Source organism: Monopterus albus, unplaced genomic scaffold (genome assembly GCF_001952655.1).
Source record: "Monopterus albus unplaced genomic scaffold, M_albus_1.0 scaffold339.1, whole genome shotgun sequence".
Taxonomy (NCBI): Eukaryota; Metazoa; Chordata; class Actinopteri; order Synbranchiformes; family Synbranchidae; genus Monopterus; species Monopterus albus.
The window spans coordinates 351758-364161 of record NW_018128219.1 but is presented as its reverse complement, the minus strand read 5'-3'; the positions used below and the strand labels follow the sequence as shown (position 1 = coordinate 364161).

The 12404-nt window shown below is 41.3% G+C and overlaps 2 protein-coding genes across 9 annotated transcripts in view; one reads left to right on the top strand and one right to left on the bottom strand.

Moving 5' to 3' along the window:
- The window catches only part of gtf2h4 (general transcription factor IIH, polypeptide 4), a 19532-nt gene extending 13954 nt beyond the window's left edge, over window positions 1-5578 (top strand). Inside the window, exons 11-14 of one of the 2 annotated variants that reach the window (XM_020624823.1) lie at window positions 1438-1485; window positions 2379-2457; window positions 3237-3298; window positions 4444-5578. In XM_020624823.1, coding sequence (XP_020480479.1) covers window positions 1438-1485; window positions 2379-2457; window positions 3237-3298; window positions 4444-4554 — 300 coding nt within the window. In that variant the 3' untranslated portion in view covers window positions 4555-5578. The remainder of the gene's footprint in view (window positions 1-1437; window positions 1486-2378; window positions 2458-3236; window positions 3299-4443) is intronic. The other variant, XM_020624822.1, reaches the window with a different exon arrangement.
- Window positions 5579-7033: 1455 nt separating this feature from the next.
- On the bottom strand, window positions 7034-11968 carry cunh6orf47 (chromosome unknown C6orf47 homolog). Of its 7 annotated transcripts, XR_002276986.1 has the most exons (4): window positions 11565-11968; window positions 9908-11324; window positions 8525-8635; window positions 7034-7589 (listed from the first exon to the last, which is right to left on the bottom strand). XR_002276986.1 is itself a non-coding variant. In XM_020624821.1 (3 exons), exons 2-3 carry the CDS (start codon window positions 10819-10821, stop codon window positions 7564-7566), a joined length of 681 nt encoding a protein of 226 aa, XP_020480477.1. In that variant the 5' UTR covers window positions 10822-11324; window positions 11565-11967; the 3' UTR covers window positions 7034-7563. The 7 variants fall into 7 exon arrangements, 2 of the variants coding, with proteins under 2 accessions (XP_020480477.1, XP_020480476.1); XR_002276989.1 differs by lacking the exon at window positions 8525-8635 and having other exon boundaries at window positions 9930-11324; window positions 11565-11961; XR_002276987.1 differs by lacking the exon at window positions 8525-8635 and having other exon boundaries at window positions 11565-11960.
- Window positions 11969-12404: the final 436 nt, after the last annotated feature.

Sequence of the window (12404 nt, the reverse complement as noted above, 5' to 3'; positions counted from 1 at the left end):
TCAGCCAGCACTTGTTTGGTTGTCTCCAAAACATGTTGCTGGAGGAGGTTCATTGTAATCCTATTGGTCAATTGGTGGACCGGAGCTCACCCCTCCTTGCTGGAATGTGATCTACCCCAGGTGTCTGTGTGTGTGTGTGTGTGTGTCTCAGGTGGTGAGCCCCCCTGGGTGTGTAGACAATAAGTATGCCAAACTGGCCAAGTGGTCATCTCAGGTGATGAGACCCCCTGTGTGTGTAAGACACCCCCTGGTGGGGCAGAACTTGGGATATGCTATGTGTATCCAGGTGTGGGCTAGCGGGGCTTTGTTAAAATGTAAATACAGGTCGTCTGGTTGCCTGGGGGATGCAGACATTCAGAAGTTGCAGAAAGTAAGTAGATTCTACCTCATTACAATTGTAAGACATATAAGCAAGGAGAATAAATGTATTAGAAAATAACCAGGGCTCAGTAATGCACAATAATCAATACAGCTGTAATCAGGTAAGATAAAGTTATGAAAGGTAACTAAAGGGAACTAAAGGCATGAGAAGTAACTAAAGCTGATAAAGTAACTAGAGTCTATAAGACTCAAATCTTACAATACACTGAACCCCAAGTTGCTCCTGGTGGCTGTGCCATCAGTGTGTGAGTGTGTGAATGCCTGTGTGCGTTAGTGGGTGAATGGAAAAGTGCTTTGGGTGTACTTCATTGCATAGAAAAGCACATATAAGACCATTTACCATGGTAATCTCGACTTGATATTGTGATCCAGTTTCCTATTTCATAAGGAATGTTGTTTTTGAATCATGATGAGTAGTTACACCATTAGTATGGCAGACACGTTAGAACATAACTGTCCAGTCAGAGTACACTATGTAAATGACTTGCGGAACACAACACCAGAGCTACAGAAGACCGGGTACATTCTGCTGCTTTGTATCCCTGTGTGTGACTGCACCGTTAGTGGGACCATCATTTGTTCTTCAGTAGGACAGTGAAGTGAAACAAAACACACTTCTAGGTTACATTAGGACTATTTGACTATTTGACCAAGGAGAGTGATGACCCGGCCTCCACAGTTACCCAGCCCAAACTCATTTGAATTGGTTTGGGATGAGCTGGAGCATAGAGTGAAGAGAAGCAGCCCATGAGTGCTTACTGGGAACACCAGCGAGACTACTGGAAAAGCAGTCCAGGTGACAACCACATGAAGTGGGTTTAGAGAATGCCAGAGCTGTTATCAGAGATAAAGAATCAACTGTTCTTTTTTTCATTCATAGTGTTGCTTCAGAATTCATTATAGGGATGAGTATTTAGTAAGTCAGTAATTACAAATGTAAACATGTATACTCTTTCTTGTAAACCAAAAAACATATCTTAGTCAAGTATGCCTGAGATTTTCCTTAAACACTGTTTAATCCACCTGAATCTATTTAATGTCTTTCTCATTCTGCAGATTATTCACTTTCTCAGAACCAGAGCTCATCCTGTCATGCTCAAACAGGTACCTTACATCTACCATTTATTCTCACACTTTAAGGTCACAAGTGATGCTCTTTTTCAGGTTTATATTGTTGTTTAAAGGTTCTACTAGAAAGCGTTTACACCCTTGTACATTCATAAAGTTCATTAGTTTCCTTAGAGCGCCATTAACGCCAAGCCCTCTTTTCACCCATGTTTCAGATGCTTTGTTTTAGCTGAATGTCAGAAAATGCTCTACAAGTTATAAGCTATTATTTCTTTGTAGCTTCTTCCGGTTCTTTCAAACCAGGAACGCTCAATGAGACGAAAGAGACTGCTTTAGATTTTATAAAAAATAACCGTGCTGGTTTATTCAGAGGATCACAGGTAAAATTCACATTACACGTCCAGAGCTCTCTCACCCCTCTGCCTGCAGGCAGCAGAAAAGCTGAAAATGTCTGGACCCAACAACCTATATAATATTAATCATTTTTGGGCTAGCCCATGCTACAAGGGGCGTCAAACCGTGACGCCACCCGATAAGCAAGCTTTGCAGCTGCTCCATCGTTTAGCCAAAACATGAGGAAAAGTCAAGGTGCGTGACTGTTGTTTTCGTGGTGTGTATCTAAACAATTGGACATAACCTTACACATTAAGACAAATATTAAGACTAGCATTACAGTTGACCCTAACAGCTCTTTTCCTGTAACCTTGACGTGCCTGCAGTCTGCACTGCAAGCACAGTTAACAGCCTGAGCTAGTCAATCTGTCTCCACTAACATTTCTAGACAACAGATCTCTAATCCATATCTATCTAACTAAGAAATAACCTAACAAAGTGAATTTTGCATAGTATGTGACCTTTAACTCTAATCATTCTGACTTGTTGGCTTTTAATGGGTCACAGTGTTTTCATCCTCCATCTCTGTGCTTCAGACCCCTGTGCTGCCTCCAACCATAACAGATCAGATCAGACTGTGGGAGCTGGAGAGAGATCGACTACATTTCTCAGAGGGTGAGCATGTTTGTTCAAGTGCCTGTAAAATAGATGTTTGTTGATAATGGGCCTTTATTTTTAATTTCCCCTATTTTAAAACACACCACTTCTCCCAGAAAATTGTTGCAATCACAAATTCTTTGGTATTCTCATGTTTATTTTGTTTGCTTTGGAACAACACAAAAAGCCGAATCTGTCACCATCTGAATGACAAAGGACCCTATGGTAGGAGACCCGGGGGGTCCCACTGCTGAAGGAAACCATAAAAAAGCCAGAAGGGAGTTTATTAAAACTGACCTGAGGAAGCCACAGTCCCTCTGGGAAAATGTCCTGTGGACAGATGAGACTAAAATAGAGCTTTTTGGTCGAGCACATTATTCTGCTTTTTTCAGAAAACGAAATGAGGCCTTCAGAGAAGAGAACACGTCCCTACAGTCAAGTCAGTCAGATTATGTAGATATAACATCCTTGTGCATGGAAGAATGTCCTCTGTGTCCCCTCTGCCATACTCATAACAGAGGCAGCAGCCAGACAGCAACACTGAACACAGACATAAATAACATCACTTAATGTTACACTTGATTTGATAGACTTTCCTCCACACCTGCAAAGCTATACTTTCAGTATAACACTGTGGCTGATGGATGTTGGCCTCGTTTCGTTCATAGAGCTCAGTGGGTATAGTTGAACTCTAGTGTTGTCTCCTACTGAGTTGTACACGGTAACAGAGATCATGGGTATAGAGGTTGTATGGCCTTTCTCACCTGTCCATGTATTGTTGATTGTGTCTCCTTCAGGCGTGCTCTATAACCAGTTCCTCTCCCAGGCTGACTTTGAGGTGCTGCGAGACCGAGCTCAGGTTGGATTTTCTTTTATAACACAATAATATATTTATTAATCAACATAATATGAATTTTATAACCAGTTTAGGTTTATACATTGTTTCTGTATGTTGTGCTCATATTGATCATTGCTGCTTTATACCCAGTTAATGCTACAGTTACACACAGAACGTTTCCAGGTTTTTTTTACAGTACTAAAATCACACAGACACTATATGACTAATGCCCCGGCCTTACACATACCGACTTTTCAAGCGATTTCTAGTCGCAGACACATTTCCAGTGTCAGAATAACATTGAGTCTTGCTACAGGCGAGCTGCGCTGACGTTGTTTCAGTCATTTAGTGTAAGGTGTAAGTTAGTGCAAGTTACTTTCCGATAGAATGTTTAACATTATCCCAAGGCTTTAGTCTTGGCTCATGCAGAAAGTGACATGAACATTGTAAACAACCAATAGGTGGAAGCAGCATAGCGGCCAACAGCGGTAAATGCATCATATATCTATGGGTAAATATGACAGAGGCTCAGGTGACTCTGTGCCTCAGAAGGCACAGTTCTGTTCGCTGTCCCCTTTCAGTCAGACAGGGTCGTGTCCACATTCTGCTGTGTCTTCTGTATGTCTTTTTTGACAGTTTTTTCCAAGAACAACACTGTGCACACACAGAAATCCAGCTGCAGTCCTGCAAATAGTGACCCTGCACGATCCCCAGTCTATGATTAAAACTCGGACACATTGTCTTTAGATGTGAGAGGGTGTCAGGCTTTTAAAGGTCTTTTTTTGAGTTATAAATAAAAAAAAAATGGACACCTGTGACATCTTTAGTTGGCGGTAATGGTTTGGGTTAGATTTCATTGTATGTGTTATGTTGACATTGCACTCACCAGTTAATCATTGCTGCATCATGCAAATGCCGAGTTTGGCTTTCTCACTGTTTCCAAGTTGAGGTGTGCCGAGGAAAAGCGGACAATGACCCATGTCGATTGCAGAGTTATTTGTCCTGGGTCATTTATCCCAGTAGTTACAGTACTACTGTGGTCAAAAGCCAAGGTGTGGCGGGTTACATGGCTTTTTCGGGCCGTGGGGAAGAAGCTTTACAGTGGTGCTGATACTGTGTGTTTCTCCAGTAGCCTGCTGTTGTCTTATGAAGCTGTTTTGGTGCAGGATCTGGACTGTCTGGTGTGGCAGGATGTGGCTCACAGGATGATGGTGGTGACACCACAGGGACACGGTGAGGTCAAGAGGTTCTGGAAACGACAGAAGTCTCACACCTGACAGGAGGAAGAGAAACAAGGTGCAATGATCACACCTGAATTTTCTTGCTGACTCAGTTCGATCCTGGCAGCACTGTAAGAAAGTGAAGATTATATAGTTATTTTGTGTTTTATAAAATGCTGATGTATTTTGGATTGAATTCTTACACAAAAATGACTCCTATGTTCATATTTTCTTTTTGTCCAGTCAGTGGTGAAATACTGTAAATAAAGCAAGCTTTAACTCTTCCCATGTTGGGTGAAGGCCACCATGTGGGGTTTTTGACTACTAGTACTGCTATGGTGCATGTTTTTATTTTACAAATGGGCCCCCAGGGTGTTGTTGCACAGGGAAAAGAATGTGTGTGCGGATGTGCAGGCATGTGGAGAAAGTAATAGACATTTTTGTGCTGGTTTCAAGCTGCTCTGTTGATCAGTAGCTACTCCAAGAAGCTTAGTCATGCATCACACAAATGTAGTGAAGAAGAAGCCTGGTAACTAGTAAACATAAACAATGTAGGATTTTAAACATTAATTTGTAAAGGGAGGGAATTAAATTCTGGATGAGGAGGAGGAAGAAGGGTCATTGTGTTTGTGGAATTTACTGCATACCAGAGAACAAAGACCGTTGTCTGTTCATCATCTATCCAGACCCACAATGGAGAGTTCATTAAACTCATAAAACCAATGTGCCTAAAAGATGGGGAGATGTGCTTCAAGATTTTGTTTGTCTGCAGATCAGTTTGATGTCCTGCATCGAATCAGGCTATTTGTTAAGCATGCCAGCACACAGTTTGTTTAGCTGTAATGCTGAGGCCATGTACTACAGAGCCAATCACTAGCAACAAGCTACATCTCCATCTGTTGTCTGAACTGATAAGAATGATCACCGTCACTGGCTTCCCACCCTCAAACATGGCCAATTGTGTTTAATGGAATACATAGCAAACTGGAAGTATCACTGAACTGAAATGTGGGCCTCTGCTGTGGTGGAAAATAACTACAGAACCTGTGCATGAATGTGTTTGCACCTTTTTTAAAAACTCTAATCCATCCTTTGTATAGAGTGCCATAGCAGTGTAGTGGCTGTCTGTTTGGCAGATCAAACTACTACCTCAGAGCACCAGTTCCATTAACAGTGGAATGACCAAAATGTATGTATTTTATGACAAGCAATTATTCATAATTTATAGACCAAATTTTAACCTTAAGTATGAACAATGAGTTCTTGTCAAAACCATGACCTTGGCTATACACTTAGAAGGAAGAGAGAGAACTGAATTTCATGCTTTTTATTAATAATCAAGAAGAAAACAATTAAATATAACTTATCCCAATGAGTATGGGGAGATGGGAAGTATGGATTCTTAATTTTAAAATATTAACTACAGAAAGAACAAATTATGGAAAACTGGTTAACAGGATTTTTGCCCGAATCAGAGCTTAAATCACACCATCCTGGTTTAGAGGTGGATCTTGCCTGTTATTTACTGATAAGTATAAAACACCTTTCAAAGTAGGAAACATACACTTCATTACAGTGTATTACTGCATTCCTAAGACGAGGTGTGGGCCGAGTCCAGACGCACTTGCCATCCGGAAGCAACTAGTTACATGTAAATTACAAAATAAATGTAATCAGTTGCTGAAAAAAATATGTAATTAGTTAAATTGTTGGCAATTACAAAGGGGTTATATCTGAATATGTTCTTTTGGGCAAAAGGCTTTTAACACTCGTTCTGTTGCTTCACTTGCTTTCGCCTTGTCAGCAAAGCCAGTGGGAAAAGCAACACCATCAAGGGTAGGATGGCTAAGGAGCTATCTCTAGATAAGCTCCATTCATTTGGCAGCGTGTTACATCTTGAATGTTGCTTTTGCCTAGTTTTCGTGTTTAACACCGCCTCTCATCTGTCAGTTAAATCAACATGCCGCTCTGCAGTATGGCTGTGACCAGCTGACTGTGCCAAGGCTGGTGGTCACATCTTCAGACAAGACAACATTTAGTGCTTGAAAATCACCAGTATTTTCCTTCTGAAATCAGAAAAGGGCTTCCCTTGACCATTACTACGCTGTTTCAACATTATTATGCAACAGAATTTATGTTGAATAACCTTTAATAAAATATTGACAGTGATGTGTCGAGTACTGTTGTAGAACCAAAATATGTAGATAACCTGAGCTGGCATTAGAAAATCCCAGATTACTCATTTGATCTCGGATCTCTTTAGCAACATATGAAGAACCCCAGAACAAGAAATAAGATGTAAACAGGATTAAATAATATTTCATAAGTACTGGTTATCTTTTTTTATTTCCTAAACATGGTCCTCATTGTTTCTGACCTCTGTTTACAGTAGCAGTAGTACACATTTTGATAAACTTTGTACAGCTATCAATGTCTACATTCTGGTGGCAATATTAAGATCAAGTGGGGACAGACCACTGACTGTATGTAAATATGGATGACACATCACCACTTTCATCCCCCCACAAAAATTCAAATAGGAACCCAATACATTGTGAATATGGTGGCTGCGTTCTTGGCATTTTGCAGCCACAGTAGCTGAGTGATGCATCAGACCGCCAATCAAACCTGTCAAATCATCTGAGATACACCACCTTCTATATGATCAAATTACTAATTAAAACGATACCAGAAAAATGACCCCTTGTACATGTTGGCATGATGATCTACCAAAAATGCGAGAAATTACCTCTGGAACAAATGTATTTAATTTTTTACTTGGACTTTTTAATTCGGCTCATGTACCATCCACTAACATGGAGGGGATTGAATTTATGACCCATACTGCAACCAGGGAGCTGTCAGGCTGTCCATCTTTTATACAGTCAGTGGGGCTTGCATATATAAAATGCTTATCAATAGTGTTCTAAGTTCAAGGAGTCTGTAATGAATGAGCAATACATTTGTGATGTCATACTACAGAGCACAGTTGTGTAGTAAAGCAGTCTCTGAAGTCCTACAACTGTGATGTCAAACGTCTTGAGGAGGTCTGATATAGCTGGGCTGCTACATAGGCAGCAACTTCTCAGGATCTGTGGAAAGAACAACTCTATTAATAAACAGCTGATCAAGTCCAACGGGTTAAAAAAAAAAAAAAAAGTTGGCGCAGTCAAGACGATCAGATTGGAAACTAACCTCCAGGTTGGTAAAGTTTACTTGGAAGATAAGATAGACAGATAATCCTTTATTGTCATTGTAACACATACAATGAAATTTAGAGCGACCTCCAGTCAGTACAGCAATAGAGGAAAAAAACATAACATATAACAGTTCTTCCTCCTGAAGTCGACAATGACCTCCTCAGTCTTTGAGGTATTAAGGAGCAGATTGTTCTCTCTGCACCACACTATCAGCCTCTCCACCTCATCCCTGTAGGCAGTCTCATCCCCCCCAGAGATAAGCCCCACCACCATAGTGTCATCAGTAAATTTTACAATGGTGTTGCCGTGGTGGGTGTAGAGCAGGGGGCTCAGCACACAGCCTTGTGGTGAACCAGTGCTGAGGTTGAGAGCCGTGGATGTGTCTCACCCTCTGGCTGCGTCCGGACAGGAAGCTCTTAATCCATATGCAGGTGGGATATGGAATTCCCAGGTCCACCAGTTTGTGGGGGAGGATGGTGTTGAATGCGGAGCTAAAATCCACAAAGAGCAGCCATACATAGCTCTTCTGATGCTCCAAGTGGGACTACGTGGCCACGGTTAAATAACTGAATTATAAACAAAACTATTGTAAAACTAAGCAAAGCAAAGCAAGCAAAGCAAAGCGAAGCAAGCAAGCTTAGACTGCTGCCCCCGCGACCTGGTCCCGGATAAGCGGAGGAAAATGGATGGATGGATGGATTGTAAAACTCCATTACAATTTACAGACCTGCCTTCTGCTTGCAATTTTGACCTACACTCTTCTAGTTGTGCAAACACTGTTTTCCATTCCAAACAGGGATTATTAGAGACATTTCAGGTGCACTTACTTTTAAACAGCCTGAACAGGCAGCTGTTTGTTTGCAACCTAACTGATCCCCTACATGCTCCTGGCAGACTTTAGTTTCTCCTGGGCTCCCTGTCTCCACTGCTGCAACAGCCTGCTCTCATTCAAACAACAAAACAAAGGAAATGTGGCTCCATAAACAACAAAACAATATCGCTAATCTCGAGCTGAAGAGAGATGTAGGAGGAGGGCAGCAGCCAACATGCTGCTGCTGTGGGAGAGGGAGAGCAGAAGGGTCAGGTCAGATGAACAGCACTACAGCATTACTATATTTAATTTAAAAACAAATTATAAAAGCACGACCTCCAAGCTACTACCCCAATTACAATGTAATTGTGTGCGAAAACTGCTGTTCTATACAGTGGAACCTCGGTTTTCGTGATTAATCCATTTGAAAAAGTCAGACGAAAACCGAATGTACGAAAACTGAAGCAATATTTCCCATAAAAAATAATGTAAATCCAATTAATCCGTTCCAGACACCCAAAAATATTAACAAAAAATACATTTTATAGAGAATAACTATATTTTTACATACAGAAAACAATGAGAAATAAATATAAATGACTAATGAAATGGATAAATGAACATTTTCACTTTTACCTTTATTGAAGACTCTTGTTGGTGTATGGAAGACAGTGAGGAGGGGAGAGGGAGGAGGAGAGGTTATTGTTTGGAAGGGGAATCCCCCTCTATAAGGACTTCATGTATCAAGGCCCCATCCGGGGTTACTTATCTTCACTCATTTCTTCCGGGAAGAGTGGCCTTGTCACGTGGGCAGGCGGACGAGTTTGGTACGGACTAATGACGATGAACCAACCAATCAACTGTACGAAAACTGAGCGGATGTACAAAAACTGGGACAAAATTTCAAAAAAAGTTGTCAAAAACCGAATCATACGAAAAGTAAGGCATACGAAAACTGAGGTTCCACTGTATTTACTGTGTACTGCCCAGTTCTAATCTCATAGGGCTGTGTACTGGCAAGAATTTAGAGATATGCTGATAGGGGGGTTATGAATCAATATACTGTGATACAAGGCAATATATAGATTTTTTTTTAATTCAAATTTTAGAAAAACTGTAATAAAATAAGCAACACACCATGAGATGCATTAACTCATAAAAAATTTGGGGATCTGCAATTGCATGTCACAATCCCTGTAACATCCAACAACACAGCACTACACGGCATGCAAATATTTCTATACTGTGTAGAGATGCATACTTTCAGCTTTTTTTTCCTTACCAAAAACCGACCAATCATTAGCCGACAAGGTTAAAATACTAGGCTATTTAGAATGGATGAGTGTTTGTGACCCATTAAAAAAAGTACTTTTTCTCAAAAGGGGTTACATGTGCTTACGTTAATTTTAAGTGGTCTTCACCTTGTCCTTAACAGGAAAGCTTCGTTCCCTACTCTGTTTTTTCATCAGTTTCCTTGCCTTCTTTGTCCTTTCCTTCTTTTTCCTCCTCAGTGTTGAGCATTACACTCTGTCGAATACTGACAGAGATCACCAATGCCTGTACGACACCATAGATCAAAGCAAACTGAGGAAGATACTCCTGGATCAACCAGAGTAATCCCGCCATTCCGACTGTGGAGACAAAAAACATGGCCATACCATGAAACCACAGTCTCATTGTGCCCTGGACCCCCAACACCTCCAGGATCAGCTTGGCAGGAGGGGACACAGTCCACAGAAAGCCAACAACAAACAGGTCAAACAAGTGGCGTAGGAAGTTGAAACAGATCTCATAGTGCTCTGGCAGCACTTCCACATTCCAGCTGTGCATAAAGAATCGAAAAGGAGATATCAACTGAGAAGATGGAGGTGTAGGGGACGGAGGTGGCGTCCTGTAGTCAGACAAGTCCCCGTCGATATTGTGGTCACACGCACCTCCCCTTGTATCATGTTTCCTTTGTCTTAGTCCACCTGGCCTTGTTTTTCTTGGCCATGAAAGGTAAGAAGTTGGGAGATATTTATTCCACCAACTAGAAATATTCTCTGAATTTGCCTGTGTCACATGTTTCTCCGCACTGAGATCTTCAATTTCCATTGGCTGAAGCTTCTCCTGCGCCTCCCAGTACTCTTCTACTGGACTACTTTTGTCACTCTGACATTTCCAACCTCTCCACATCCAAGAGCTCCAGCCCCTTAGGCCCTGACTACCACAGCCATGCTTCTGGGCCTCAGCTGTAACCACTGTGATATTCCCTGACACAGAAGTGCTGCCCCAAGAGCGCACCCACCCCCATGCTCTGTCTACCATAGTCATAGCTTTATGGCTGAATTTGGTGGAGTTAAATTAAAGTCAGCACACACTCCGTTCACAGCTCTTCCTTGCGTCAGATGAGCAGCTTTGTGACCTTATGAGAAAAGTATGCATGTACTGCCAGTCCAGGGGTTAAGTGGTAATACTTGTTCACAAGGGTTCAGGCTAGGACTAAATAATGTCTTCAGGCCATGGACACGCCTGCGGGTGTGTTTTGAGCAGTCCAACAATGAGAAAGGGTGACCCCACCCTTACATTTATGAAAATGAAGTCACAGCATTGATAAGTCAAGCTTCTCGTCTACATGACCATGGATTAGCTTGGCTTCCTCTACAGTAGTTTCCAGTAATGGCGCTTTGCTTTATAAGCGCATTCGCTTCAGCTAGCTTCAAATGAACTGGCAGAGTTGACCTGGCCTTCAGCTCAACGCCAGCTAACATTAACGCCACTGCTTGACAAGGTTCTTTTTCACAGTCGCCCGAAACACGTTACTCCAGTCTTCGTACCTGTAGACAGAAAAAATACATTTAAGTCTGGTTTAGCCATGAAATCCAATTCCACGTCAACATCTATGCCATTTTGCTACACCGCTATTGATAATTGCCCTGGCTAAACCGTGGGTTTTAATGCTACTAAGAAGAAAGACTGTTTCGCAACTAAAGCAAGTTTATCAAATTTCGGAAAAACTGTTTCGAGTGTCTCTAAAATAGGGTGGCTACTGTGTAAATGGATAAATAAATGCTCACCTTCGGTGCCGTTAGCTAAGTTCGCCTGTCAGACAGTAAGGTTAGCGAGCCCTCCTGGTTAGCATCGATTAATGCCATGAAGTGTCTCGACTTCAGCATAGCGTTGTAAAAACACCAACGTGTTTTTGCGTTCTAAGTATTAAGTCAACTTCCAGGCAAAGCTAATTCACCACGGGTATCACTGGCGTTTCTGCTAGCCAGTGACCGAAAAAATGAAGCTGCATCTACTACTAAACTGAAACGTTTAGCTACCTAATTACGAGAACAAAGAAGACGGACTACCGGTTCTATTCCACACTTCAAAATAAAACTTTGGGTTTGTGCATTTGTAGTTCATGTTAGGTCTCTTGTACATGGGTTTGTCATTTTCACACACAACTTGTTATAACGATTACTACTTAACTTATTCCGAGCGTAGACACGCGTCTATGGTGTTAACTACTTCTTCATTATCACAGAGTTATAGTAAAGTACAAGATATAAAAGTCGTTTCTGCAGATGCGCAGGAAATTGCAGGCTACTGGTGCTTGTGCATGCATTCATCTAACATACACCGATCAGGCATAACGTTATGACCACCTATACAACTGTCTGCACTTCAATGCAACAATTGTATGGATGCTGAATCAGCATCCATACCTTGTTTTCCTGGTCTTTATTGTATGGATGCTGACTCAGCATCCAAACTATGTTATCCAATTATTATTTATTATTATTATTATTGTATGGATGCTGACTCAGCATCCATGTTATCCTATTATTTATTGTATGGATGCTGAGTCAGCATTCATACTATGTTATCCTATTATTTATTATTATTGTATGGATGCTGACTCAGCA